The following is a 27,641-nucleotide window of genomic DNA, read 5'->3' as shown; positions in this document are numbered from 1 at the left end:
TTTTTGTCCTTTTTTTTTAATATATAGTTTCATAGGATCTCAATTTTTTATTCCGTCATAAGCCATACTGGTCAGGGAGGTCTGTCTTGGATCCCATTCAATAATGTTTATTACTAAAATTGTTTCTAAATTACCACCAATATACTATTTTATCCATGGCTAAATAGATCCTTGGAGAGGTATATCAAAGTTTCTGTTGAGAAATTGAAATTCAACCATATGTGGTTTTTGAGTCCTTCATTTGTATAATTCAATTAAATATTTTAATCTGAAACAATACAGAACTTCTAATGATTTGTTTCCTTCAGAATAAATCTGAGGAATATCTTCGGTGTTTAACAATCCTGATAAGCTCATTTTTATTTTAATCCCAAGGAGAAATAATTGAGAAAGTGAGTTATGTTATTGATTTGCCCTGGCATTAAGAAAGTTTCACCCTCACAACTCTGGCCTAACTGCAGGTGTCACCAGTGGAACCCACACTTAACAGGCAGTTTTGTCATTTGCTTGTTTTGGATTTGTCAGATTTCATAAAAGTTTCATGTATCTTAGAATTTCCTTGATGTTATTTTGGCTTTGGGAATCTGGATCACAAGTGAGAAGTTGCGTGGCTTTTAAGAATTTTAGTCCATCCAATTTTTTTTTTTTTTAACTCTAGAAGTTTAGCACTGACAGATTTGATTTGTCACCTCTAGTCATGCCACCATTCCAACGCTCAGAAATAGGATGAATCAATATTATATTTCATAAAGTTAAACTAGGTTTCCCCAATAGAGATTTTATAGTTTAACAATCCTGTTTAGTATAAAATGGTCCATCTGCATTTTTTTCCTGTACATCATTTACATCCTTTCTTTGCCCCCTTCCCAATATTTCACTTCTGTTCCTACCTCCACAGTTTTGCTTATTTGTCCTCAGAACACAGGACTTCACCCTTTTCAGTTTGTCCCCAGCATTCCCACGTTTGCCAAGTCCTAGTTTGTCAGCACCACCCCTTTCATGGAAGCACCGCCACTGCATTAGTCACAGCAGTCTTGTTCGGGTTTATCTCTAATGGCAACTCTTCTCCAGTCATTTAGTAGAATTTAATAATGTTGGCTATCACTTTTTTTACCAAGTAACATCGAAAATTCTAATAGCCATGTAACATACGTTGTTTCTGTTCTTTGCAATACACATCAGGAAAATGAGGTCAAGAAAATTTAGGAAACTTTGCCCAAGAATTTACCCTGAGTTGCTCTGTGACTTTGAGGCCCACACTCCCCACAGAACCATGGAGACCTTCCTCTCACTCTACCGCTCGGCCGCACGTCCCAGATGACCTAGCGCTAGTTTCTGATTACTTCTCAAGTAAATATTTTTTAATAATTAAATATAAAAATTATTATTTATATATCGCTTCAAATCTCTTTTTAAAAAAAAACAGATTTGAGAGAACAAGATATTGCTAGAAAATTGCAGGATTCACCAACAATCTCCTTATCAGTCGAAGCAGATACAACAAAAGTAGGATTAGACAGTCTTTTTTGCTTTAAGAGTATTAAAGACAAAATGACCTCAGAATGCATAATTAATAATCAGCAAAATTAGTTTAAAAGTATTTAAGTCCCAAGGCCCCAGTATGAATAAGGATTTAGTGAGATTTTAAACTCTTATGATGGCAGAAACCTTCTTAGTTTTGCTTCCACCAAAGGCGTAAGAAAAATAAAAACTTGCAGTAAGTGTTCAGTGATTGAAACAGAAATGAAACAAAAGGAGCCTTATATATATATGTAAAGTAAAAATCCAGGCCCTTAAGAGCTGTAAGGCTTTTGACAGTTTAATCTTAACAAATTATATCTTATTTCTTTGACCTGTTCGAGTTTTTTCTAAAATCCCATAAATTACCTCTATTTTCCTTCTATTTTCTCACAACTTCCCATTCCACAGAACACAGGTTCTTTTGGGTAGCCAGCTCAGCAGCATTTTTTCCTCTGTAGTTTGCCATGAGCCTTCCCAAAAAATATCTCCAAAGCTATCCCTCAAATGGTTCTTTATAGGCATGTCTTCAAGAAAGTTTGTCTTAGTCTTTCTCTTACTGTACAGATTCACCAGAATTGGTTAGTTCTTTACCTGCTTTGCTTATTCAGGTTTCAAGTCTGCCTTTGAAATATGTCCTCATGATGTCTAGTTTAGCCCTTTCTTTCACATCTGCTCCCCAATTTATACCATCCAGCAGTCAACATGAACACATTCATTCGCCAGACTTCCTGATGTGCCAGGTACTGTACTAGGCCCTGAGAACCCAAAGACAAGCCATAGATCTATCCTCAAGAAGACCGCTTTTGCCACTGAAACAGAAAAGCAGTTCTCAAGCAACTCGTAACCATCTCTTCTCTGCCTATTACCTATTTTGGCTGTAACATTCATAAAATCTTGAACTGTGCCAGCACTTAAAAAAGAGCTTGGAAACTGTCTTACTTTACTTAATGAGGAAGCTAAGGCCCAGAGAGGTTAAACGACCATCTGTAAGTCACGTAGCCAAGTCTTCAAATCTTCCAATTCCCAGTAGCCAACCATTTTCATATTAGTTTGTCCTCTTCCTTCCCCCATCTCATATACAGCAGATGGTCAAGACTAAAGGCCTAACATTAGGCAGAAATTCCATTATGTTTTTACCATGAAGAGTAAAAGCATATTTACTTTTATATTTAAGTTGAAAACTAGATTATAAGGGAAAAACAGTCTTGGAAATTTATATTTTACATGTACATAAGTCATTTTCATCTAGGCTTGCAATATTGAGTCTCAGATATTGACTGTGCTACATTGACAAGAGTAATCTTACAGCAAAACGAAATCCTCACTTCATGGAGCTTACAATCTAGAGGAAAGAAAGAAAATAAATTTGTAAGATTTATAGTATGTCAGTTGGTGATAAGTGCTATGGAGGGAGAACAAAAAAAAGGACTATAGGGGTTCAAGAGAACTAACAATAAGACCCATTAGGAGACTACTGCAATAGTACAGATGAGAAGAAATGGTTCTTAGTTCAGAGATTTCAGTGGAAGTGGTAAAAAGTAGCTGCCTTCAGGTTATATTTCTAAGGGAAATCCAGCAGGATTTCCTAACAGATTGAATGTTGGGTGTCAGAGTAAATGACAAGGCAGTCATGACTCCCAGACTTTTGGCATGAGAAACTAAAAGAATGGAGTTGCCGTTTACTCTGTTGAGTCATTAATTCAGCAGTGTCATCCACTGTACTTAGTTCTGGAAATACAAGATAAGAAAGAAATTAATTTCAACCTCGAAGTGTTTATAGTCCAGTAGACAAGACAGATATATACATGCACATAAAATAATTCTTGGCTATTATGATACGAATAGCAACAAAGTGCAGAAGGAGCAAATACCCTACCCAGAGATGTAAAGAAAGACTTCAAAGCACCAGTTACATATCTGAGCTCAGTCTTACTATTCTGGGTTTTGACATTACATACCTTGAATTTAGAAACATAAATTGCATTAAACTCATAGGATTAGAAAAATTTGAGGCAGTAATTTTTAGTGTCATTTCATTCCATGGTTATGGTTATGCGTAATTGTCCAGAAAGAAGAGTCAAAAGCAAGTACTGTGTCCAACCCAGGCCTATATTTACATATATTTATAAAAATTATTTTCCATTTACAGGAGCCTTCTTCCTCTATGCTGGATTTGCTGCTTTGGGACTTCTTTTCATCTTTGGCTGTCTTCCTGAGACGAAAGGGAAAAAATTAGAAGAAATTGAATCACTCTTTGACAACAGGCTATGTACATGTGGCGCTTCAGATTCTGATGAAGGGAGATACATTGAATATATTCGGGTCAAGGGAAGTAACTATCACCTTTCTGACAACGATGCTTCTGATGTGGAGTAACTCTCAGCTGCTGGTATATTTAAGTATTTAAACCCATCTGGGAGAGAAGAGCAGCGACTGGGGACTGCACTGCCTGCTCCTGATCGGACTCTGTCCACAGTCTCGGTCTGCACGACTTCACACTTTAGAGTGCTCGAATAGGAGAGGACACAGTCGGGATGACATACCTTTTCACAAGCGGAAATGTAAAAAATATTTACAGAGATTTTAATCTAGTCTAATCATTCTTGAACAAATGTGTGTGATTCCTTCTGGAGATAGTCTAAAATGAATATTGTACCCAGTTATCTCAGTGGTATCCTTTCTTCCTAAGACCATAATACAAGTATTAGTGGCAGTAGTGCTAAGCTAACTGAATTATGTTCATAAACTTACAAAGAAGAATTCTAGGACTTGGTCCAAGGGTATTTTGTCAAAACATGGCTTACTGGCCCTAAATTTTCCTAAGCAGAAAGAGCTTATCTGTCAACAGCTATTAGAAAGCAAATTCCAGGTAAGCTTTTTTCAACACACTCAGAGTCCCCTCTACAAAAACAAGGCTGTCCTTGTCTCCTTTGGAGTCCACACTTGGTTCTCTCTCCTTTTCAGAACTTGTTATTCAGAGACTGATTCCAACAGGATCTTTCAAACATCAGAAAAAGCAGGTTTTTAGGGGGTTCCACACGTGTTTTTGCCTCAATGAGTAGTATAGTTATGCACAGATAAGCTACCAAGTTTCAATAGGAATATTTTATTGTCAGAAAATAGGAAGAATCGGTGTTTAGGGGCCCTGATTGAGTTAGTCACTTAGGTATGCAATTATAAACACAATCACCCCTTCTTTAGCTGTTTTTCAGGGTCATTTTTTGGTCATGCTATAATCGCCATGCCTTTGTTCATTGACTCGGAGACCTACGATATTTGTGCCTTCATTTGTTATATAAATAGCTGCTAGCAGGCTATTTTTCTTTTAATCAAAAAGTAATTTCTGAATCAAAGGGGAAAAGGAAGAAAATCAGTGGCAGAAGTAATCCTGATTTTATTGATGTGTGTTTAATTAAAATAGTGGGACTTACTTTTCCTTAGTTGTTTATTAACTCTTCCTGAGAATTGTTATATTTTATTAGTTTTTTTTTTCACTCTAAGAGCATAAACTAGTTTTTATTTTGCACACTCCTCAAAATTTATGAAAAGAGACACATAGATGTATTTGTCTGTGTATGTTTAGTTCCACTCACTCCCCCACCGCCACCACATGGCTTGGCTTTTTCCCTCCTTGTTAAAGACTGGGGTTTCCTAGTAGAACAAACTAATGGTTCTAGTATAGCACATCTTTAAGAATTATTAACTTGCTACATTCCACAGTGTATTTTCAAAATATTTGTTGAGTTTTATGCTCATTTATCACTAAATCTAATTTTTTCTCTTATATTAAGAACTGTATCGTATGTACAAAATTACTGGCTCACAAAAGTACTAGTTAGTTGCAGTGAAAGTATGATGGACTCATCTATAGCCAGTTAGGAATGCGTAAGTTTGATGCATTTTATTATGACCGTGAACATCTAAGGTATCATTCGAAGTGAAAATGTGACTTAGATTCAATTGGTTTCTTCCGTTCTCTAAGCTGATTTACTCTTTTTTTAAGTCTAGCATCTTCCTATTATCATCCTAGATGATAATTTAGTCTAGGAACTTTACTTCCTAAGCCACCAGATATATGATATGTGCTTAAACAATCATTCTTCCGTCCTAAAAGTTCTTCAGCCAAAAAAAAATTTTTTTTCTCACTTTAGTCATTTCATATAATTAAAAAAATGTATTTTAGAAAGTTATTTTGCCTTGAATTAGGTGCTCTGACAATTGATTTCTAAGGGGGTATTAAAATTGATTTTCCCCCAAAAAAGGAGATAAGATTTAATAGAGAAAATTATTAGTCTATTGATATTTCTTGTCCTATAAGAAATTTCTTATCTCGTAGTATTTTACACTGGTAAAATAGAATGGAAAGTGAACTTTTGTTTTGGAAAATTAGAATATAATGGGGAGTAAAGGTATTTAGACTAATAAAGTACTCTCCTCAAAATTTTATTTTTCTGGTTTATCCAAATAATTGCCTCACTGCTCCTCTTTATTGTATACATAGCCTTAACTATATACTTAAATATTCAGCTGGGCTGAATGCACACTTACTTTATTAAAGGAGCAACTGAACTCAATTTATTATTTCCAAAGCAGAACATAGCCTTTTCTCTCCAACATAAGAAAATGTTTTCAACTTTATATCCATGAGTGCACGTAACAGGGAAAATTACCCAGTTTTCCTTTCTCATTCCCCTCAGCCCATTCTCTATTGGGCTCTAGGTTATTTATATCATGTTAAAGATAATATTCCTTATCTTTGAAGTGCAAGACAGAGAGGCACAATGTCAGAATTATTTATAATTTTTTAAAAATTATTAACTCTTTGAAAGGGTAACTTATACAACTAGAGTATTATTTTTTGAGTCAATATAGTATAGTAAAATTAAACATTTGAATTTTGCAGTTTTTTTTTTTTTTTTAATATTGTGCATCTTTTAAGTTCTAGGTGTCTTTGGCTACCCTGTCAATTTAGGAATATTCCATTTGAAATACCATCAAATATGTATATTTTTAAAACAGTTTATATATGATGTGACATGAGTCACCATATTAAAACATATAAATTAAGGATCATGCTTTTAATTATAATTACAGGTTTCCTTCTAAACATGCTGCAGATTCAATAGAGGCATATTATGCTTTAGGAAAATACAGTGAAGAAGGCCATAATCCCTGTTGATGCTCAGCTCAATAGCTCATGAAAGTTGTACTAGACTTAGGAGAATATAGGGCTAAATGTGATGTCAGATAGGTTTAAATATTTGGTGTTAATATTTTTCTTCAATATCAACATTCCTAATAATTTTGATTATTGCATACAACTTATTCAGTTATCCAAAACATTATTTTTAATGTATATGTAGGAGAGTTAAATTAAAACTAGGTTAAAAAAAAAAAACAAAACTAGATTTATTTCATTAGTTGACTCTCTGTCCCACCAAAAAGGTAATTTTCAGATTTTGTTCCCAGCCATATGTAGTGAGTGGTTAGTTCCTCTGTTGGAAAATGCTATGAGAGTAATGTTACAGAGTGCTTTATTATAATTTAATTTTACCACTGGACTGAATTTTAGTATAGAAAATACTATTACGTTATTCATTGTAAAATGGAAAATCAGTTTTTAAGGCAAAGAATTTGGACTTTTTTTTACTATAATCTCAAAATCAGTTACCCAGGGGAAGAATGATCAGGAAAAATCTAAGTTGACAATTTGCCCTTTTATTTAAATAGCAAAGTAAAATTGAAAGTATTATAATCTATAGACTCTAGGGGAAAGGATACTCTAGAAAATACTATCCATATGTTATCTAAGAAAATTTCACAACTTAATGACACTAATATAGTTCATAAATACTGTGAAAGAGTGGGGAGGGCAGGAAGATTGTTCTGATTTTATTTCATCAGTACAATGATTAAGAATAAAAATATGCATATTAAGTACCTGACAAACTGACATTTATAGTTTTTGTGAGAAGATTTCAATTACCAAATTCCAACCTCTTCACTAACTGAAAATTAAAAGAAGAGTTAGATGACATTCCAGAAGCAAAGAATCAGCAATATATGCTTTGTGGCAAGCTGTAATAAATTGTGGATAAATTTACAACTTATTTGTAGCTGCTGCCTACAAAAAGACTAAGAAGTGTTCTCTGGATTCATTTTAATGCCCTGTTTTCTGTCATTTTCTATCACTCTTCCTAGCCAGTTAGAGTACTATTACGCTAATTGGATGAAGTGATTCAATATACCAGTTGTCAGAGCATTCGGTTCTTCTTTGGAGTGAGCAATATTGCTGCTATTTTGTAGAAATAGCAATCACTTAAAAATGCCAAACAGCTAACTGCTAGCAATTCTTTCTTGTATATTGTCTCTTAAAGAAGGAGAGTTTTGTGTGCCAATAATAATCAATAAGGTGTTTCGTAAGACTGTAATGATATTCAAAAGCACATGAAAGTATTTTATCCTCATAATTTGCTACTAAGCATAAAGCAATGTAATTCCTATAACTTTGCTTTATATGTATATGATACAGTCTTTTGTACTTGAGTAATTTGGCCTTTGGAATTTTAAATATTTTAATTTAGCATCAATATTCAGATTTTTATTTTTGAATAGTTAAGTTGATTTTCTCATATCAGTATGAGAAAAAGAAATGGACCATGCAGTAAACAGGTACTTAAAAATGGAAAATCGGTATTTTTTAAAGTTTTAAAATTTTAGCAAATTTAACATCATTCCATCTCATTGAAGCTTAAAAAAGATGGACTTAATTCACCAAAGTAGAAATTTATATTCTATATGCCCAACTGTTTTCCTAGCAGCTTTTGGACTAATTCTCACTTGATGTTATAGTATCTTTTATTTGTAAGAAATTATGTTCAAATTTATATTTAGAAGCTCTAACGTACATCTAGATTAAATCAAAACAGTTTTATGCTTTTAAAATACATGTATTTCAAAATGTATTCTTTAATTTCTGAGTGCATGTTATAGTATTTAATACTTCACATGTCTTGGAAAAGTCAATATAAATATTTATTCCCACCCTTGATATATGGGATATCTCTTAATAATGATGAATTGTACCATTTCCTTTTAGTCATTCTAGCCTATGCTAGATCTATGCTGTATCGAAAGTATTGTATATTTTATGGAGATTTAGTGGTGTACATGTAAATGTTCTTAAGTTATTTTACTGAAGGTCAATCTTTACATAAAATTAAGATCTTTCTATTTTAAAAATGTGTCAGTGCCAGAACTGTAAATAAAAATAATGAAATAAAAGTTAAGATAATTCATTACTCTTTTATCTCCCTTGCACTTTTTTGTTTTCTCTACTTCTCTTCCTTGTATTTTCAGATCTAGGTTACATAGTAAAAGCATCTACCAAGACAGTCTACCTCTATCTGCATGCAGTCCTACACATTTTAAAGCTCTTTCACCTCTTTTGATCATGGGGAAACTCAACTATCTTTGAAAATTACTTTATAAAACCTAAAAATCCCAAGGAATTAGTCTAAACAATTTAAAACTTTGAAATGTGGTGTTTAAGGACCCTTGAACGATCATAAATTATCTTTTATGACTGAGTCCGTGACAGTGAAATAACTGCTGGCTGGCCAGCTGACAGCGCCTTTTGGAATCCATTGCTCTGCGTTCCCATCCTGCACCAGCTGTGGCTTTCATGCGCAAGCATTCACCTGACCCAGGCAGACCCTAGACCTTCCGTAGAAACAGCCTGAGGAGATCCTGTGAGGAGACTAGACCTGCTTCCTTCAAAGCTTACAGTAGAGCTGCGTCTTCATCAAAGATTCTGAGGTCAGCACGTAAAGCAAAACTTCTAAGTCAAACTGACCCTTGAAAATCCCACCAATTCCACATAAAGTATTTTTATGGCCATCCAAACTGCATTTCATGTTCCTGTCAGTGGTCAGAAAATCCTCATTTAATTGTCAAAGAAAACCCTGTGGGGCAAACATTGTCATCCTCTTACAGATACTGAAGGTAACTTGCCCAAGATCCCCCACTAGGAAGTGGTCACAGCTTTTCCCTGCAGTGACGGCTCCAGCACTCCTCCTCTCTTGGTCCCATTGCAAAAGTCATCTTGGCAGACCTTTGCAAATAGATTAGAAAAGTAGGTGGTTTCAATCCCTGCTGTAACTCAAAGTGGATGCAGAAAATCAGATGCATGCTTTTTGTAGGATCTGTGGGAACAAATCCCAGAGCCTTTGGTTCGGGGGTTCTCCGACTGTGAGGCGGTGCAGTACATTCTTTAAGAGGGCAGCCTAGACTGTTGGAATGGCAGCTTGCCCACTGATTGCTTGGTTTGTTGTGGTTAGTTTCATCAGCCACGTGCTATCCCCAGTGCTGCTGAGGTCATGCTGTCCAGAGCACAGGTAACTCGCCTATAAACTCCGCTCCTGGGAGCCGCCTCTAGGGAGAGGAGCACAGAAGCTTCTCTGACGAGTTGCGCAGGCTGTGGCTGCAGCGGCGAGGCAGGCGGCTGGTTTGAGCCGCTCTCCCCACAGGCTGCAGCCCTCCTCCTTTCTCCACCTCTGTTCCAGAGCATGCTCCTGAGCGCGCGCCTGGCGGAAGCACAGTCTCCCCTCATCCCCACGTTAATCTAACACACTTCTGCTTGTGTACTCTCACAACCAGGAAATGGAAATAACGTTGGAAAATCTCGGGGTAACCTATAATTTAGATTCCTTTCAGCATTTAAAAAATATTTTTTAACTACTCTCCAAACAAAAACAGTGACATTAACCCTTCACATTAGCCACGTTGAAATGGATGGAAATTGAAGTTCATATGAATTCAATGTGGAACATTTTATGGTAATTATTTTTACTTTAAATGCTTTGTACCCTCTTCCACTACTGGAAACTAATGTCAGGGATTAGGATGCAGAGTAAGTTAAATTTTTTACATGAAAAAAATACTGATGCTTTACTTTTAGCACATGGGTCCTGAGCCCACAAAGCAGCTCCGCTAGAGCAGTAGTTCTCAAAGTGTGGTCCGCATCGCAGCGCTGGTGTCACCTGCAGTTCACCAGGACTGCAACTCCGTGGCCTTACTCACCCGACGGACTCATTCTCTGGAGAGAGTGGCTCAGGAAACTATATTTTAACAAACTCTCTAGGTGATTTCTAAGCATATGATAATTTGAGAACCGCTTTAGAAGTCTGAAATCATCATTTCAGAATGGAATTAGGGGAGCGGATGTAGCTCACATGGTTGAGCACCTGCTCCCCATTTATGAGGTCCTGGGTTCAAATTCTGGTACCTCCTAAAAACAAATGAAAAACCCAACTCTTGTTGGAGAGTGGATGTAATTCAGTGGGTAAGTTCCTGCTTCCCATGTACAAGGTCCTGGGTTCAATCCCTAGTACCTCCTAACAAAAAAGAAAGAAATTAGAGGCATAGCTTAAATAGTGAGCTCATCTAATGCATAATAAAGTGATCTATTGAACTTGCATGCAAGTTACTCAGGAATTCATAAACTCAGTCTCACCTCCTGAGCTTTGCACATTGTGTTGTCTCTGTCTGGCATGCCCTACACTCTTCTGTGTGTTTATTTCCTACTTGTCACTCAGATAGCCCTCCTTGCCTGTGCTATGCGATCATGCCCTCCACCCTAATACACTAGCATGTCACCCTTTTTTTTCTCTTCATAGCATTTATCACTTTGAATTTCTAAAATTTCTTGTCTGTTTCTCCTACTAGAATATATACTGCGTGAGAGCAGGAAACTTGTCTGCCTTACTCACAACTGCCTCTCCTGTACCTAAGCAATGCCTGACATATAGTATGTGCTCAATAAATGAAGAATTTATTGAAGAATGAATAGATGTATGCATCTCTGGTACTTCTGTGGCCAGCAATAGAATGGTAGCTTTTCCCTAAGCTGAAAATAAATTGTTAAAATGGCACCATCGGGAAGCAGATGGGGCTCAAGCAGTTGGGTGCTCGTCTGCCACGTGGGAGGTCCCAGGTTTAGTTCCCAGTGCCTCCTAAAGAAGACAAGCAAGACAGGAAGAGAATGCAATCAGATGACACAACTAAGAGACACAATGAGGAAACGAGAGACACAACAAGCAGTGAGCAGAGGTGGCTCGAGCGATCAGGCACCTCCTTCTCAGATGGATGGTCCCGGGTTCAGTTCCCAGTGCCTCCTAAAAAGAAAATGAGCACACAATGAACAGACACGGAGAGCAGACAACGAGCACAAACAACGGGGGGGGTGGGGGGAGAATAATTAAACCTTTTTATAAAAAGTGGCACCATGCCAATATCAAAGGGCATTTTTTGTAAATGAACATCTGCATAGCATAACTACTTGAATCAAAAGCAAAATCTATAAAGTATGTATAAATGCATATGTATTCACAAACACATTTGGATGATCAATTTGGTTTGTTTCTTGGGATTCTTGTTAAGAGAAAAACCTAATAATAATCGTTAAATATTAGGATAGCAAAGTTGGGGTAGAATTTTATGGAATAACAATAACTCCTTATGTACCAGACACTATATACATCATTTCATTCGACGTTCACATGAACCCTATAAGAAAGCACTATTATTATCCTTATTTTATGAGTGATGAAATAGCTGTGTCATAGGAGGTAAAGGAACTAACTGATAGGATTTGGATTTGAACCCAGGTCAGTTTGAGCCTATGTCATTGTTAGCCAGTAGTCTTTATTTTTATTTCTTTTTTATCTTGGGCTTTATCATGGAAAATTTTAACTACTTCTACCTGAAAATTTTTGTACTGTTTTCTTCCTACAGAGTCATGACTGGCGATTCAGGAACTAAAACATAACTACCCAATAATAGTGACAGCATAATTTGAAAGTAAATGTGAAAGGATCAGAACTTGAATTCTAAAATGACCAATAATTTCCAAAATACACCCAAATTTACATTTATGCATTAACCCACAGAACCTTAATAACATTCACTGATTCTGTAAAATGTGACTTGAAAACTCCAGTCAAGGTAAACACACCTTTTTACACATCTTAAGAGGCTTTCTCCCACCAGGAAGAACTGCTAGGTAAGTGCATGGTCGGTCACTAAAGCCTTGTCAAGGTGTTCGCAGGAAGAGAAGTTCCTGAGGTCCAGCATGACTGCAGCTCTAGAAAGCAAAATAGAAGCAAATAACTTTATTTTTCAATGATAGTTAGAAACCCAAGGTAGCCTGACGGTGCCAGTAGGAGAGCCCTGGAATCGTAGGAGATGTCACAGGGCTCTGATCGACATGCTCATAAACATAACACAGGTGTGTCTGGCAAGTACATGGCCACGACCACCCTCAAAAAAATAAAATAAAATAAAGGATGTTTAACTATGGAAAGGAACGTGATAGAGTGACCTCTCTTAAAAGAGAGCGCCCGCCTCCCCTGTACGAGGTCCCGGGTTCAATCCCTGCTGCCTCCTAAAAAAAAATAATCCAATTCAGCACAAATCAGAAAACATTACTAGTTACAGTGTTGGCTGCCATCTCGACAACCTCCACACCTCTAAATCCTGTGACATGAATAGTCATAAACTGCTTTCTGATCCTGTCCTCAGTAAAATGGAGATAAGATTCTCTTCATATTCTCTAAATAGATAATCAGGCTGGTTTACTCTGCTGATAAATGCTTGTGTGTGTCCAGGATTAAGTAAGTCCAATGAATCTGTTTGTAAAGAGAAGCTTTTCAGTCCCGTGAGAAACTCAAAGTCCATTTGGAATGACAAAATAAAAGAGATATAAATTGAATGAAAATTCCAAAAGCTTAAGAAAAATAATTTTCACAGGGAGAAATACAGAAATTTTAAGAAAACCTGAAATGACCTTTTTTATGCTTTCTAAAAATTAAAAGCATGTTAAGAATGGAAGAGTCACTTTCATTCATGAAATGTTTATGTATGTTATGTTAAATTTTAAAAACATAGTTTATTCAGGTAACACTTTTAAGTGGTTTTAGTCTTGATACAAATAGAATCATTAAATAGCTGAGTTTTAAACATTATATTTCAGTTTGGAGAAATAAAGAAAAAAACAAAAAAAAAAATCAAAACTTTCAAAAAACTTTCAAACATGCTTGTTTGAACTCCAAATCTCTCACCCTTTCTCCCACACTATATTACCTCTTTAAATACAGGGAATCACAGGGCCTCACTGATCCTTCTTGTCCGTTCATAGTTCTGTCCATTTATTGTCCTTGCAAGTGATCCCAAGACACAAGGTGACGGTCACCTTAACACAGCACTCACAGCTGGTCAAGTGGCCCCAATCACAGTGCAAAACAAATGCACAAGCCACATAGACACTGAACATTACAATACTTTGTATATTTAGTAAAAATGGATACCTAGACCCTCTGAGGACATTTTAATTTCATACAACTGTTTTGGAAAGCACAATGGCCTATGAATATTCTAAATTATAATTGACTCCACTTTTAGGAATTTGTCATAGGAAATAAAAATGGCTTGCTAAATAATTTGTATTCTGTACAACACAAATGATATTAAAAACGTCATAATTTATTTTCCTACAAGTACTTTCACTTAACAATGCTACGATCCCAGACTATGGATTAAATAGGAAGATTTTAATTAATGGTGTATCAGCTAGCTTTTGCTTTACAACCACCTACAACGTAGGGGCTTAAATCAACTAATACTGACTCACAGTCCAGCGGGTTGGCAATGTGGGCTGGGTGCAGGGGAGTGGGGCTTATGGTCTCTGCTGGACTCACAAGTCCGTGAGGCTAGCTGCTGGCCAGCGGGGTGACAGCTGTCTACCGTGGCCTCAGCCTGGATGGGTCCTCTCGTTTCGACATGGTCTCCTCCTTCAGGGCCTGCTCAGTCATTCACAGAGCAGCTGACAAGGCTTCTAAGAAGGACAGCATGAAAGCAAGGTCTCTCGAGGCTAGGCTTAGAACTGGCCTGGGACCTGCTAGATTTTATTTGCAAAGAGCAAGTCACAAGTCCCACCCAAATTCCAGGGATGGAGCAGTAGATCCCGTCTCTTGATGGAAGGAGATCAACGTCATTACACTGTGTGGACATAGGAACGCGTGGAAAAACATGAACGCTTTTGCAATCTATATCCTACATTTGCTTTCTGCTCCTCTTCTACCATTCTGTTTAAAAGTGAAGCCTCTGGGTGCTTATTTCCTATAGTAACTTGCAATATTTGGAAGTATCACTTCCATTTGACCTCAGTGAGCATCCTAGCTAAAAGTGATGTGTTTTCATTCAATCTCTCTAGACAACTCAACACAATTCTGCTGTATTTTCCTGATTTGGTAACTCCTATTAGACTGTGAGTTTTATGAAACTAAGGACCAATCCAGCTTGTTTTCTTCTAATATATGGCAATTGCTTTTCACACTGTATGTAGTCAGTAGGTATTCAATTCAATCAATATTATTTATTGATTAAATGACTGAATGAATCCTCTATAGCCTCATTGAGAAAGATGCTGCCTCAACTAATTTGAATGTCCCAAAGTCCACTGTAAGTCCTCCATAATTAGTAGATGCTCACAAGAAGAGTGAAAGGAGAATTTATAGATTTAAAATCCTGGGGACACCCAGCAGGTGGCAGCAGAGTAAAGAGCTCCTGGAGGCAGCTTGTGCTGTCGGGCAGTTAGTAACCCCCCCGGAGCAACTGCCTGGGGGCTCCAGCAGATCAAGGGATCATCCTGCAGCACCCCTGAAAGAATGGAAGGAGGAGATGCCCGTCTGCAGAGAAGATATGTTAAGTAGAGGCTCCACACCCCGGGGGCCGGTGCCCGTCCCCCACTGGCGGCACAAGCCCCCTCAGGAGCTGTTCCACAGCTGGGACCAGAAACATCTTAAAAAGGAAAAGCAAAGTTGGAGGACTCTCACTTTGGAATTTAAATCATATTATCTAGCTATAGCTGTAAAAACAGCATGGTACTGGCATAAAGACAGACACATAGAGTAAGGGAAATAAAGTGATGGTTTAGAAACAAACCCTCACATCTATGGTCAAGTGATAATTCTGACTAGCCTGTCAAACCTACCCAGCTTGGGCTGAACAGTCCATTCAACAAATGGTGCTGGGAGAACTGGATATTCACAGCCAAAAGAAGGAAAGAGGACCCCTAGCTCACCCCTTCTACAAAAATTAACTCAAAATGGATCAAAGACCTAAATATAAAAGCAAGAACCATAACGCTTCTAGAAGAAAATGTAGGAAAACATCAAGACCTGGTGGTAGGTGGTGGATTCTTAAAGGAGGGAAGAGGAGGACTGAGATGGACTACTGATGTTTCGTGTATGGAGAAGTTTTAATTAGCTTTACTGTAAAGGTGTGGAAATGCATAGAGTGGATGGTAACACGTTATAGTAACAGCTGGTTTATAAATGGGTATGTGGCTGGAAAGGATAGTTTAGGGATGCAAATGTCAATTGAAAGAAAGCTAGAGGATAACCTAGGGACTGAATAACAGTGAATCCACAGGTGGATGAGAATTGTGGTTGATGGTACAGCTATAAGAGAGTCATTTGTGAGCTAGGGCAGATGTAAGTCACTATTGCAGGGTGGTGAGAATGTGGAGAAGCATGGGAAAAATACAATAGACTGACCTACTGACTGTGGTTAATGGTAATAATGTAATATTCATGCATCCATGCCAAAGATGTGCTGTGTTGATAATGGGGGAGTATGGAAAAAGTGTGCCAAATGTTTGCTATGGAACATAGTTGGTGGTGATAGCCTGATATCATCTCACAATCTGTAACAAATGTTCCCCCACGGTGTGTTGTATTGATGGAGGGATGCTGTATGGGAATTCTGCACATCTACATGATTGTTTTGTAAGTTCACAACTTCTATAATAAAACTATATTTTTAAAAATATTAATAGGGTAGGAAGGAGGTTTAATACACCACATGTAAGATAAGGGCTATAGTCAGTAGTAAGATTTTGGTGATATTCTTTCATAATTTGAAATAAATGTCTTGCAGCAAAGCAAGGTGTTGGTGGAGGGTTGATGTGTGGGACCCCTGTATGATGTGCATGTTTGCTTTGTAAGTTCACAACTTTTACTATACACTTCTTGTTTCTGTATGGTCATGTATGAATGATATAAAAAATAATAATAGTGTGGGTTGGGGGAAAAATACACCAAATGTAAGATACTTTGATTAGTAGTAATATTTTAAGGATGCTCTTTCATCATTTGTTTAAAAATGTTTCCGACAATGCAAGGCATTGACGGTAAGGTGATAGCAAAGTATCAGCTCTGGGAAAGTAGTAGCTAAATAGCAAAGCAAATCAAATACATGAGTCAATGATGACTTTTTCATATTCCATTTTTCAAACCAATTCAATGTGTCAATAACATTTCAAAATATACAGTAAATCTTGGTGAAATTCAGAAAGACTCTTAAGATGTACACAAAAATATTTCATCTTTATAGGTAATGAACAAAGAAATCATTACTGAGAGCCATTATGAAATCTTTTTTTTTAAACGCCTTTTAATTGTTTTTGTCAATTTCTGTCAAGTTAAATGGAGCTATTCCCAAGTGAAGCAGCTCAGGGAAATGGTAACCCTTGGATCTGATTTTACCTAAAATGAATTAGTTCCCCACTATCAATTACAAATACAGATTAGAATTGACCGATATCAGACACCATTTGGTGTGCTTAAAGCTCTGATAGGAAAAGAATATTTTTGCCTTCCCTGCACTTTAATTTTTCAAATAGCTAATTTGGGTTACCTTGTTAATTTTTCTACATTTACCTTCCCTCTAACTCATAAATAATGTATTAGTAAAAGTCTTTAGAACAACAGAAGTGTGACAAACACGTTCCCATACACCATGCTCACTGAGGCAAACATGCTGCACCGGGGTTAGCTTCCCTTGCCAACATGGAGGGGAAACGTAGACTCCCAGTCTGAGGAAGGGGTTTCACCTGAACAGAACAAAACCACTTACTGGTATATCAGCAATCATTAGAATAGCTAAATCTAAGACTGAAATCTAACATCAGAAAGAACTGCCGTAAGTCTTTTCCATTCGTTCTTACAAATCTGAACTTTTTCAAGCACAGAAACAGTCCAAAGGCTTCAGTGCCTATTAGATTTCATATAATCTCCATGAAGGCAATACATTTTTATTACCTGTGTTACTAAAATAGGTCTCCTTCATTCAGAATTTTAGGTGTTTAATCACATTGTTAATGGTAGATTCTTTCTATGGGCCCCAAATATGAGCCACAGGATAGAATGCAGCAACATGCACGTCAAGGGCAAGCGAGGCTTTGGTTTTGGAGAAGCAGTGTCCAAACAGAAAGTCAGATACGTGGGCGTGGGTGAAATCCACGGATAAAACCAAATTCTAAATACCTGAACCCTGTAATAACCTCTTAAAGCAAGCACAGCACAATCGTTAAACAGCACAGGCTTTGGAGTCAGACAGATTTGATTTGAATTCTGCCTCAAGTACCGACTGTGTTGCCTTGGGAAAGTGACTTCACTAATTCAATCCTTGATTTCCTTATGTGTAAAATTGGAATAATTTACCTACTTTATAGCACGTTGTAAAGATCACGTGAGGTGGTGTATAAGTTACCTTAGTGTCTGTCGCGTGGTTAAGATCAGTCGAGAAATGATTACTGTGTTTACTCTGTGCCAGGCACTATTCCAGGACCAATTCCAGGGAGACAGTGGCTCTCAGCATTATAAAGCTTACATATAGCTCAATATATTTTAACATTTATCATTATTATCATCAGACCATGAGACAAAAGTTAGGTTAAGGAGTCCAAGTCAAGATGAATTTAAAGAGATACCAAGTCATGAATCAGAACCCATTAATAAAAATATTGGTATAATGAGAGGCTGAGTGGGTCTTTCCAGGTATTCATCCATTATGTCACGAATAGCTATAAAACATTCATTTTCTTAGTTGTATAGTATTTCATTATTTCACCTAAATATATTTATCTTTTTTATTATACATGTACTTATTGGCTACTTGTGATTTTTCTGTCATGACAAAGTGTCTCCATAATTTTTTTTTTTAAGATTTATTTTATTTCTCTCCCCTTTCCTCCCATCCCCCGTAGTCTGCTATCTGTGTCCACTAGCTGTGTATTCTTCTGCATCCTCTTGTATTATCAGCAGCACCGGGAAACTGCGTCTCTTTGGTTGCATCACCTTGCTGTGTCAGCTCTCCATGTGTGTGTAGCTCCACTCCTGGGTGGGCTGTGCTTTTTTCACTTGGGGCGGCTCTCCTTGTGGAGCGCTCTCCTTGCGCATGGAGCTCCCCTACGCGGGGGCGCCCCTGCATGGCAGGACATTCCTTGTGCGTGGCAGCACTGCATGTGGGCCAATGCACCACACAGGCCAGGAGGCCCTGGGTACACAACTCTGGACCCTCCATATGGTAGGCGGACACTTCATCAGTTCAACCACGTCCGCATCCCTCCATAATTCTTCTCTACATGTCTCCTACAGTTCATGTGCAAGAGTTTATCTACGGAATAACAAAGAGTGAAATATGACTTACTCATATTCAAATTTACTAGATTTTGCCAATTTTTTATCCACAGTGCTTGTACTAATTTGCAATCCCACCAGCAATATGCACATGTTTTAGTTGTCCTGACACAAATTTACTTTAGTTCCTCTTCTGTAAAGTGTTTAGTTTTTTCTTTATATTTTGGGTATGAATCCTTTGTTAGTTATATGTGTTCCAAATTTCCTTTCCCAGTTTGTTGCTGATATTTTCATGATCTTTCAAAAGAAATGATTCATTTTAAACATTTAAGGTGTTGTCAGTTTTCTGCCTGAAGGCATATTTTCTATTGTCTTATAAAGTACAATAGTTTTGTTATTAAAACTATTCTAAAATTAATTTTTGTAGCTGTTTTAATATAGTAAAATGTTTATGTAGAAAACAAATTAAGGCACTTTCGCAAAAAATATTTATCATTTCTCCACTTCTCTACAGTGCAAGCATTAATAATAAATCACAGATTTCCTTATATGTGTGATTCTGCTCCTGTAACTTGGTTAATTACTGTCCTAATTTACATTTACAGTAATTACTGTAGCCTGGGAAGGCAAGTACCCCCCCCTTCTTTTCCTGGGGATCTTTGGTCATTTGTGGTCCTTTCAAGTCAGTTTTTCAGTTCCACCAAGAAGAAGAAAGAAGAAGAAAGTAGGAAGGAGGAAGGAGGAGGGAGGAGAAAGAGAAGGAGAGGGGAAGAAGAAGGAGAAGAAATAATGGCAAAAATAAGCTTGATAAATTTTTTGACTAAATAAATGAAACAGAAGGGAGCATCCTCAATCCAAAAAAAAAGGTATCTACAAAAAAATCTACAACTAATATCACGGTTAATGGTGAAAGATTGAGTAATTTCCCCCGTGATCAGGACCAAGACAAGTATATTCACTCTCATCACGTCAAGAGAGTCTAGCTGATGCATGCAGACTGCAAGGAAGAATTAAAATTGTTTTTCCTCACGGATTACATGATTACCTATATAGAAAAAGATACATATATTTTTAAAAGTTTAGTAAGTTTACCAATATTGCAGGATATAAGACTTTTTACAGGATAAAATAAAATCAGTATATTTCTTTATTCTAGCTAGGTGCACCAAAAAAATGAATTAAAAAAAAATCCATTCAGGGAAGCAGATTTGGCTCAATGGATAGAGCATCTGCCTACCACATGGGAGGTCCAAGAATCAAACCCAGGGCCTTCTGGCCCATGTGGTGAGCTGGCCCAAGCACAGTGCTGATGTAAGCAAGGAGTGCCCTGCCACACGGGGGTGTCCCCTGCGTAGGGCTGCCCACGTGCAAGGAGTGTGCCCCGTAAGGAGAGCCGCCCAGTGCAAAAAAAAAGTGCAGCCTGCCCAGGAATGGTGCCGCACACACGTAGAGCTGACACAGCAAGATGACGCAACAAAAAGAGACATGGATTCCTGGTGCTGCTGACAAGAATACAAGCGGACACAGAAGACCACACAGCAAATGGACACAGAGAGCAGACAACTAGAGGGGAGGAGAGGGGAGAGAATTATTAAATAAATAAATAAATCTTTTTTAAAAATTCCATTCACAACAGCCTGAAAAAAGTTAAACTCTTATATGAAATTAACAAAAGATATACAAGAAGGGACACGCCTCCATGTGGCTCAAGTGACAGAGCCTCCCCCTACCATATGGGAGGACCTGGGTTCGATCCCTGGGGCCCCCTGGTGAAAAAGAAGAGATAGTATGCCCACGTGGTAAGCCAGTGCCCGAGCAAGTGCCCACATGGTGATCCAGTGCCTGCACAAGTGCCTGCGTGGTGAGCCAATGCCCTGCGCAAGCGAGTCACGCAAGTTGGTAACGCATCAAAAGAGAGACAAGGGGTGAGTCAAGGTGAAATGCAGAAACCAGGAACTGAGGTGGCACAATTGGCAGGGAAACTCTCTCCCTATCAGAGGTCTCCAGGACTGAATCCTGGTGAATCCTAGAGGAGAGAAAATGAGAAGACAACACAAACAGCAAAACTAGCAAGGTGGGAGGAGGGGAAGGGGGAAAAATAAATAAATCTTTAAAAAAAAAAAAAAGAAATGCAAGACCTGACACTGAAAACTGTAAAACATTGCTATGAGAAATTAAATACCTAAATAAATGGACATGTAACATATTCATTAATTAGGAAGCCTGGTATTTTAAGATGTCAATTCTCCCCAAATTCACATATATATTCAATGCAATCCTCATCAAAATTCAACCAGGAGACAAATAACTGCAAGTGCACAAATTACCTAAACTGACTCAGGAAGAAACAGAAAACCTCAACAGACTAATAACAAGTAAAATAATTGAATCAGTAATCAACGCTTCCAACTAAGAAAAGCCCAGGACCAAATGGCGTCTCTGCTGAGTTCTGCCAAACATTCAAGGAAGAATTCACTCCAATTATTCTCAAATTCTTTCATCCTATGAGGCCAGCATTATCTTAATACCAAACCCAGATCAACAAAAAAAGAAATTACTGACCAACCAGATGCAGATATCAACAAAATGCTAGTAAACAAAATACAACTGTATATTAAAAGGATTATACACCATGACCAAATGGTATTTATCCCAGGAATGCAAGGGTGGTTTAACATAAGAAAATCAATCAATATAACACACCACATTAATAGAATGAATGAGGTAAAACCACATGATCATCTCAACTGACAGAAAAGGCATTTCACATTAATCCAACAGCCTTTCTTGATAAAAATATTCAGAAAACTAGGAATAGAAGAGAACTTCAAGATGATAAAGGGCAAATAAAAAAAACCCACAGCAAACATCATACTCACTTACGTGAAATATTACAATAAGCAAATTCATAGAGACAAGTTGTCAGGGGTTGGGAGTGGGAGGTGGGGGGAATAGAAGTATCTTCTATTGACATGACAAAGTTTTGTAATGGATGGTGACGATGGTAACAAAATACTGTGAATGTAACTAATACCACTAAATTGGACATATGAAAATTGTTAAAATGGGAAATTTTGTGTTGTTTACATGTTACCACAGTAACAATTTTAAAAATTCAACCAGAGTATTTTAATAGAAATTGACAAGCTGAAGCTAAAGTTCATATGGGAATACAGAGAACCTGGACTAACCAAAACAATTTTGAAAAAGAACAATGGTGGAGGATTTACATTACCTGAAAAAAAGGCATGTTCTGGTCCTAACCCCTGAACCCATTTGTAAAAAGCACCTTTGAAGATGTTATTATAATTAAGCTGTGCTCAGCTGTCTGACGTTGATCCTTAAACCACTATGGCTGAAGTCTTTATAAGCAAAGGAAATTGGACATAGGCAGAAGGAGCAGGAAGCCATAGCGCAAGAGAAACCTGGAAGAGAAAGGAAAGGACATCACCATGAGAAGGGAAAGCCAAGGAATGCAAGGATTGCCAGCCAGCCAAAATACTACTGACCTCAGGAGGAAGAAAGCCTTCTAGCTTCTGAAAATAAGAGCTGGAAAATCCTTTTGGTATTTGCAATAAAAATTAGGAAACTAAGATAATACATGATTGTAAAACTTACTATAGATATAAAACAATTGTAATTGACATTGTATTATTGGTAAAAGAATGGCTAGACCAATGGAACAGAATAAAGAATTCAAACCAACACATCCTGGTGAACTGTTTTTTGACAAAGGTTCAATGGTCATTAAAGTAGATTTATTTTTATTCTATTATAGACCCATTATTAGTCTAGCAATAGAACTTTTGTCATTGATGTAGAGGAAGTGGCCACCAAGGGTTCTGAGGGGAGAGGGAAGAATATGTGTTAAGATGGGGGCATCTTGGGGACATAGGTATTGTCCTGCATGACATTGCAATGACAGATACAGGCCATTAAATATTTTGTCATACTCTACAAAATTGTGTGGGAGAGAGTGTAAACTCTAGTGTAAACTATAGTCCATGGTTAGCAGCAGTGCTTCAGTATGTGCTCATCAATTGTAACAAATGTGCCACACTAATGAGGGATGTTGTCCCAGGGCGGAGTGGGGCATATGGGAATCCCCTATATTTTTTATGTGACATTTATATAATCTAAAACTTTAAAAATAAAAAAGAAATTTAAAAAAATTTTTTTAAAGTAAGTCAATGGGGAAAGGGCAGTTTTTTCCACAAATGGTGCTAAAGCAATTGGATATCCATATGCCAAAAAAAAAAAAAATTAAATGAACTTATTACATTGTACACAGTAATTAGCTTGAAATGAATTATAAATTTAAATCAAGAAGACTACAAAATTTCTTGAAGGAAATATAGAAGAAAATTTTTATAACCTTGGATTAGGCAAATATTTCTTAAGTATCACACACAAGCCTCAATCAATAATTTATTTAAAAAGATAAATTAGTTCCAGAAAGATGGCATCAAAGTAGATAGGCAGAGCTCAACAACTCTTTCACTAAAAACAATGGAGAAAGGGGGAAAAAACTACCCAAAGCAGCAGCTCTGGGGATCCACAGGAGGGAGCAAGACAGGTAAAGAAGCCAAAGGAAAATCACCTAGCACGAAAGAATGTGCAGCCTGCCCAAGAATGGCACCACCCAGGCTGGAAATGGCAGGTATACTCCACCTTCCAGGCAAATAGCCTCAGTAAAACCCCTGAATCACTGCAGCCAAGTGAGTGGGAGAGAGCGTTCCCTGGTAGCAGAGGGGTCTGGCAGAGGGTGGAGAGTAGTTTCTTTTCAGTGAGTGTGGCCAGCTGAACCCTCTTTGAATCTCAAGAACGACCCCAACCAGCACTGAGGCAGCCCCCAGAAGAGGGGAGGGGGATCTGACCAGGTAGACTGCCATACCCCGCTGCCCTGGGAGAGAACTAGGTCAGAGGGGGCAGAGACAGGCACCTAACCAGCCAGGCTCCAGCAAACTGTTAGAAGCCCAGCTCGCCTGAGGGAAGGCAGGAAGACCCAGGTAAGCCTTTAGAAACCTACTGAGCCTGCGGAGCTGATGAGCTCAGAGGAGGAACTCCTGCCTTGCAAAAAAGAGGTCCCTGGTTTGATTCCTGGTACCTCCTAAGGGAAGGGAGCCCCTTGGTTATCAGGAAGTTGGTAGCTTACAACAGGGAACATATAGACAGACTTTTTCTTGTTTTAGGTCTTCTTGGATCTGTTTTTATTTTTTATTGGTTCCTTTTTTTCCCCTTTGCATTTTAAGCGCTAAAATCAGGTACATTACCTGTGGAGGGCAGGCTGCAGGGACACTGGAATACCAGCAGCCTGAGAAGCTCCTCACGGGTTTCTCAGGGAACAGAGGGGAGGCCATTTTCCCTGGGTTTTGTTGTTGTTGCTTTGTCTGTCTTTTCCCTTTGTTTCCTTTTTTTCCTTTTACTTATTTTTTTCCTACCTACTTTATTTCTTGTCTTTTTCTCTTTTCTCATCTTTCCAGCTTTTTTTAATTCATTCTTTTTCCCTCTATTTTGTTTCATTTCATTTTTTTCTATTCCACCTTTTTAAAAATTTCTATTCCTTCGTATTTTTTATGAATTTTCACTTGTAATACTTATTTTCCTAGCTCTTGTATGGTTCCGCTTTTACCTTTTTTTTTTTTTTTTTAACTATTATTACTATTATTCATTTTCTCTTATCTCTTTCCTTTTCTCTGGTCCTAAAAATTTTTTTACGGAAACACCAACAACTGCAAGGATATAGAATAAGAGAAACCAAGTGTCGGCAGCGGACTGGGCCCAGTGGTTAGGGTGTCCATCTACCACATGGGAGGTCCGCGGTTCAAACCCCGGGCCTCCTTGACCCGTGTGGAGCTGGCCCACGTGCAGTGCTGATGTGCGCAGGGAGTGCTGTGCCACGAAGGGGTGTCCCCTGTGTAGGGGAGCCCCACGTGCAGGGAGTGTGCCCCATAAGAGAGCCACCTAGCACGAAAGAATGTGCAGCCTGCCCAAGAATGGCACCACACACACGGAGAGCTGACACAAGATGACGCAACAAAAAGAAACACAGATTCCCATGCCGCTGACAACAGAAGCAGACAAAGAAGAAGACGCAGCGAACAGACACAGAGAACAGACAACCAGGGTGGCGGGGGGCAGGAAGGGGAAAGAAAGAAATCTTAAAAAAAAAAAGAAACCAAGTGTCAAAAAGGAATCTCATCACATGTGCAAAAACAACAAAAAAATAAAACCCTAGAGTAGAAAGAGAAGCTAACTAATCTAATAAGCTCATCAAGATAAATGCCTATACACCAAAAAAAAAAAAAAAAAAATTACAAGCCATGCTAAGCAACAGGAAGACATGGCCCAGTCAAAGGAACAAACTAAAAAACAGTAGAAGATATGTATATAGAGGAAAAACTAATCAGGGATGGCCAAACAAATATCGTGAATCAACTTAATGAACTGAAAAAAGAGATAAAGGATATTAAGAAGATACTGGGGGAACATACTGAAGAAATTGTAAACATACATAAAAAGATAACAGATCTGATGTAGACGAATGACACAATGCAAGAAATCAAAAATGTGCTGGAAGCACTTAACAACAGATCTGAACAGAAAGAGGAAAGAATAAGTAATGTCAAAGACAGTACATCTGAAATCAGACAGATAGTAGAACAGATAGATAAAAAGATAGAAAAAGTCCAGCTGGGACATAGGGATTTGAATGACAACATGAAATGCACAAACATATAGATTATAGGCAGCCCAGAGGGAGAAGAGAAGGGAAAGGGGGCGGAAGGAGTGTTGGAGGAAATTAATGGCTGAAAATTCCCTAGCTCTTTTGAGGGCCATGGATATACATGTTCAGGAAGTGCAATGCACCCTAAGCCGTATAAATGCTAACAGGCTACCCTGAAACATATACTTATCAAAACTGAATTTATAATATATCCATAAAAATGCTGATTTTAGAATACAAACATTTAAAATCTTTTTGACCCAAAAAATAAAAATTTGCATTGGATGCAAAGTCTATATTTTAGACATGAGAAATCCTGATATAGTATTTATTAAAGGAAACTCAGCCACATAAATATTAGTGAACATAAATCATTTTTCCAGTTTCAGACAGTTTTTATAAAAATATTAAAACATTTTTAGATTTTGAGGAGAAACACATTTTCCTTTGAGTTAATACAAGAACCAACAAAATTTTTTATCTAAACAAATGGAAAAAATAAATTACCTAAAAATTAATGCCAATCTTTTAAAAATGGGGGTATAATATCAGAGATGAAGATAAGTGGCTAACAAAATTCTTATAATACAGGTATAAAAATATTTTATACTATTTGGTGTTATTCTCTGCCTTAAAATCTTGGAAGAGAACATATTTGCTGGAAATACAACTATGCTGAATTTTTAAATAAATGCAATCAGGAAGAACGCAATTAAACATATTTTTAGTCCACAAATAGCAATATAACATAATGAGTAATCACCATAAGAATGATAGATTGTAAATTGCATGTATATAATTTCTAAAAACTTGAAGATATATTAAAGCTATTAAAGATATGCCTATGTAAAAATTAAATGCATAAATTAACAATACTAAGTTCTTTTAAATGAACCATAAATACACCCTCTGAATTCTTCCATCTTGTGCTTAGCTATATTTTTCTCATTCCTTATTAGGTTAATGAAATTTTGAACATTTATTATTACCTTCCCAGGTCTACTGAAATGATAAAATCCCAGGTTGAGATTTTAAAATATTAGTTATTCTTAAGGATTTCCTGCCCTCCAGTGGTATCTGCCTTAATATTTTCACTGCAACTTTCAACATTACAAAGAGAAGACATATCACATCTACATATACATTTTGAAATTATGTCACATTGTATGGCAGCATCTAATTTTTCTTCCATTACAGGTTCACTCTCAGTTTGTACCCACACATCACATCTTACAATCTGTGGAATGCAGTTGTTATTGGTTTTGTTTTGCAGTATATGTGTTGAATTACACAGAGACTGTGAAAACTCATCTGTATTATTTTTCCTTGGAAATTGGTTAGAATTCTCATTCTGTGTACAAATTTCGGCATTATTTTTAACAATCATGTTGCCTGAAATTTTTAACATACTGTTTAGATAAAAATTATTAGTTGTTTCTTTGGTTTGGATAAATAGCCTTCTATTTGTATCTTCAGTTTGCTGTAATTCTTCATTTTCATCTTCAGATGGCTAAAACAAATTGAATAATTTTGTTATAAATAATCCTTAAAATTTTCAAATACCCTTTAACCACTTCAAAGCAGACATTCTTAAAATTCGTATTATAGAAAATTTCTAATTATGAAAGAGACTTCGGCAAATCAAAGCATGTATACTGTCAAAGAGTCATCAAACAATAATTTATTACATCCAGGAGTTTATGGATTTCTAAAATAGCTAGACCAGGTAATAAAAATCTTTGTATTAAAAATGCAAGAGAGATGAGAGGGAAGAGGATTCTTTGTCTATTATCAGTTTCCCATCATCCCCTTACCCTTTCACACAGGGAAAAAGATTTGCAACATAGTCTTCAACAACTAAAAAAGACTAGAAGTGATTACTTTTGAAAAAAACATCTAATACATAAAACTTG

At 37.2% G+C, this 27,641-nt stretch overlaps 2 protein-coding genes across 3 annotated transcripts in view; one reads left to right on the top strand and one right to left on the bottom strand.

Annotated features, from left to right (window-relative positions):
- SLC2A13 (solute carrier family 2 member 13) overlaps positions 1–8,822 on the top strand; it is a 374,114-nt gene extending 365,292 nt beyond the window's left edge. Inside the window, exon 10 of the mRNA XM_058307802.1 lies at positions 3,671–8,822. Coding sequence (XP_058163785.1) covers positions 3,671–3,897 — 227 coding nt within the window. The 3' untranslated portion in view covers positions 3,898–8,822. The remainder of the gene's footprint in view (positions 1–3,670) is intronic.
- Positions 8,823–26,024: 17,202 nt separating this feature from the next.
- Positions 26,025–27,641, bottom strand: part of REDIC1 (regulator of DNA class I crossover intermediates 1) — a 55,082-nt gene continuing 53,465 nt past the window's right edge. For both annotated transcript variants that reach the window (XM_058309201.2, XM_058309200.2), the window contains one exon: positions 26,025–27,238. In XM_058309201.2, coding sequence (XP_058165184.1) covers positions 26,768–27,238 — 471 coding nt within the window. In that variant the 3' untranslated portion in view covers positions 26,025–26,767. The remainder of the gene's footprint in view (positions 27,239–27,641) is intronic.

This window comes from Dasypus novemcinctus, chromosome 12 (genome assembly GCF_030445035.2).
Source record: "Dasypus novemcinctus isolate mDasNov1 chromosome 12, mDasNov1.1.hap2, whole genome shotgun sequence".
Taxonomy (NCBI): domain Eukaryota; kingdom Metazoa; phylum Chordata; class Mammalia; order Cingulata; family Dasypodidae; genus Dasypus; species Dasypus novemcinctus.
The sequence above is the reverse complement of the archived record's forward strand: the minus strand, read 5'-3'. Positions and strand labels throughout refer to the sequence as shown.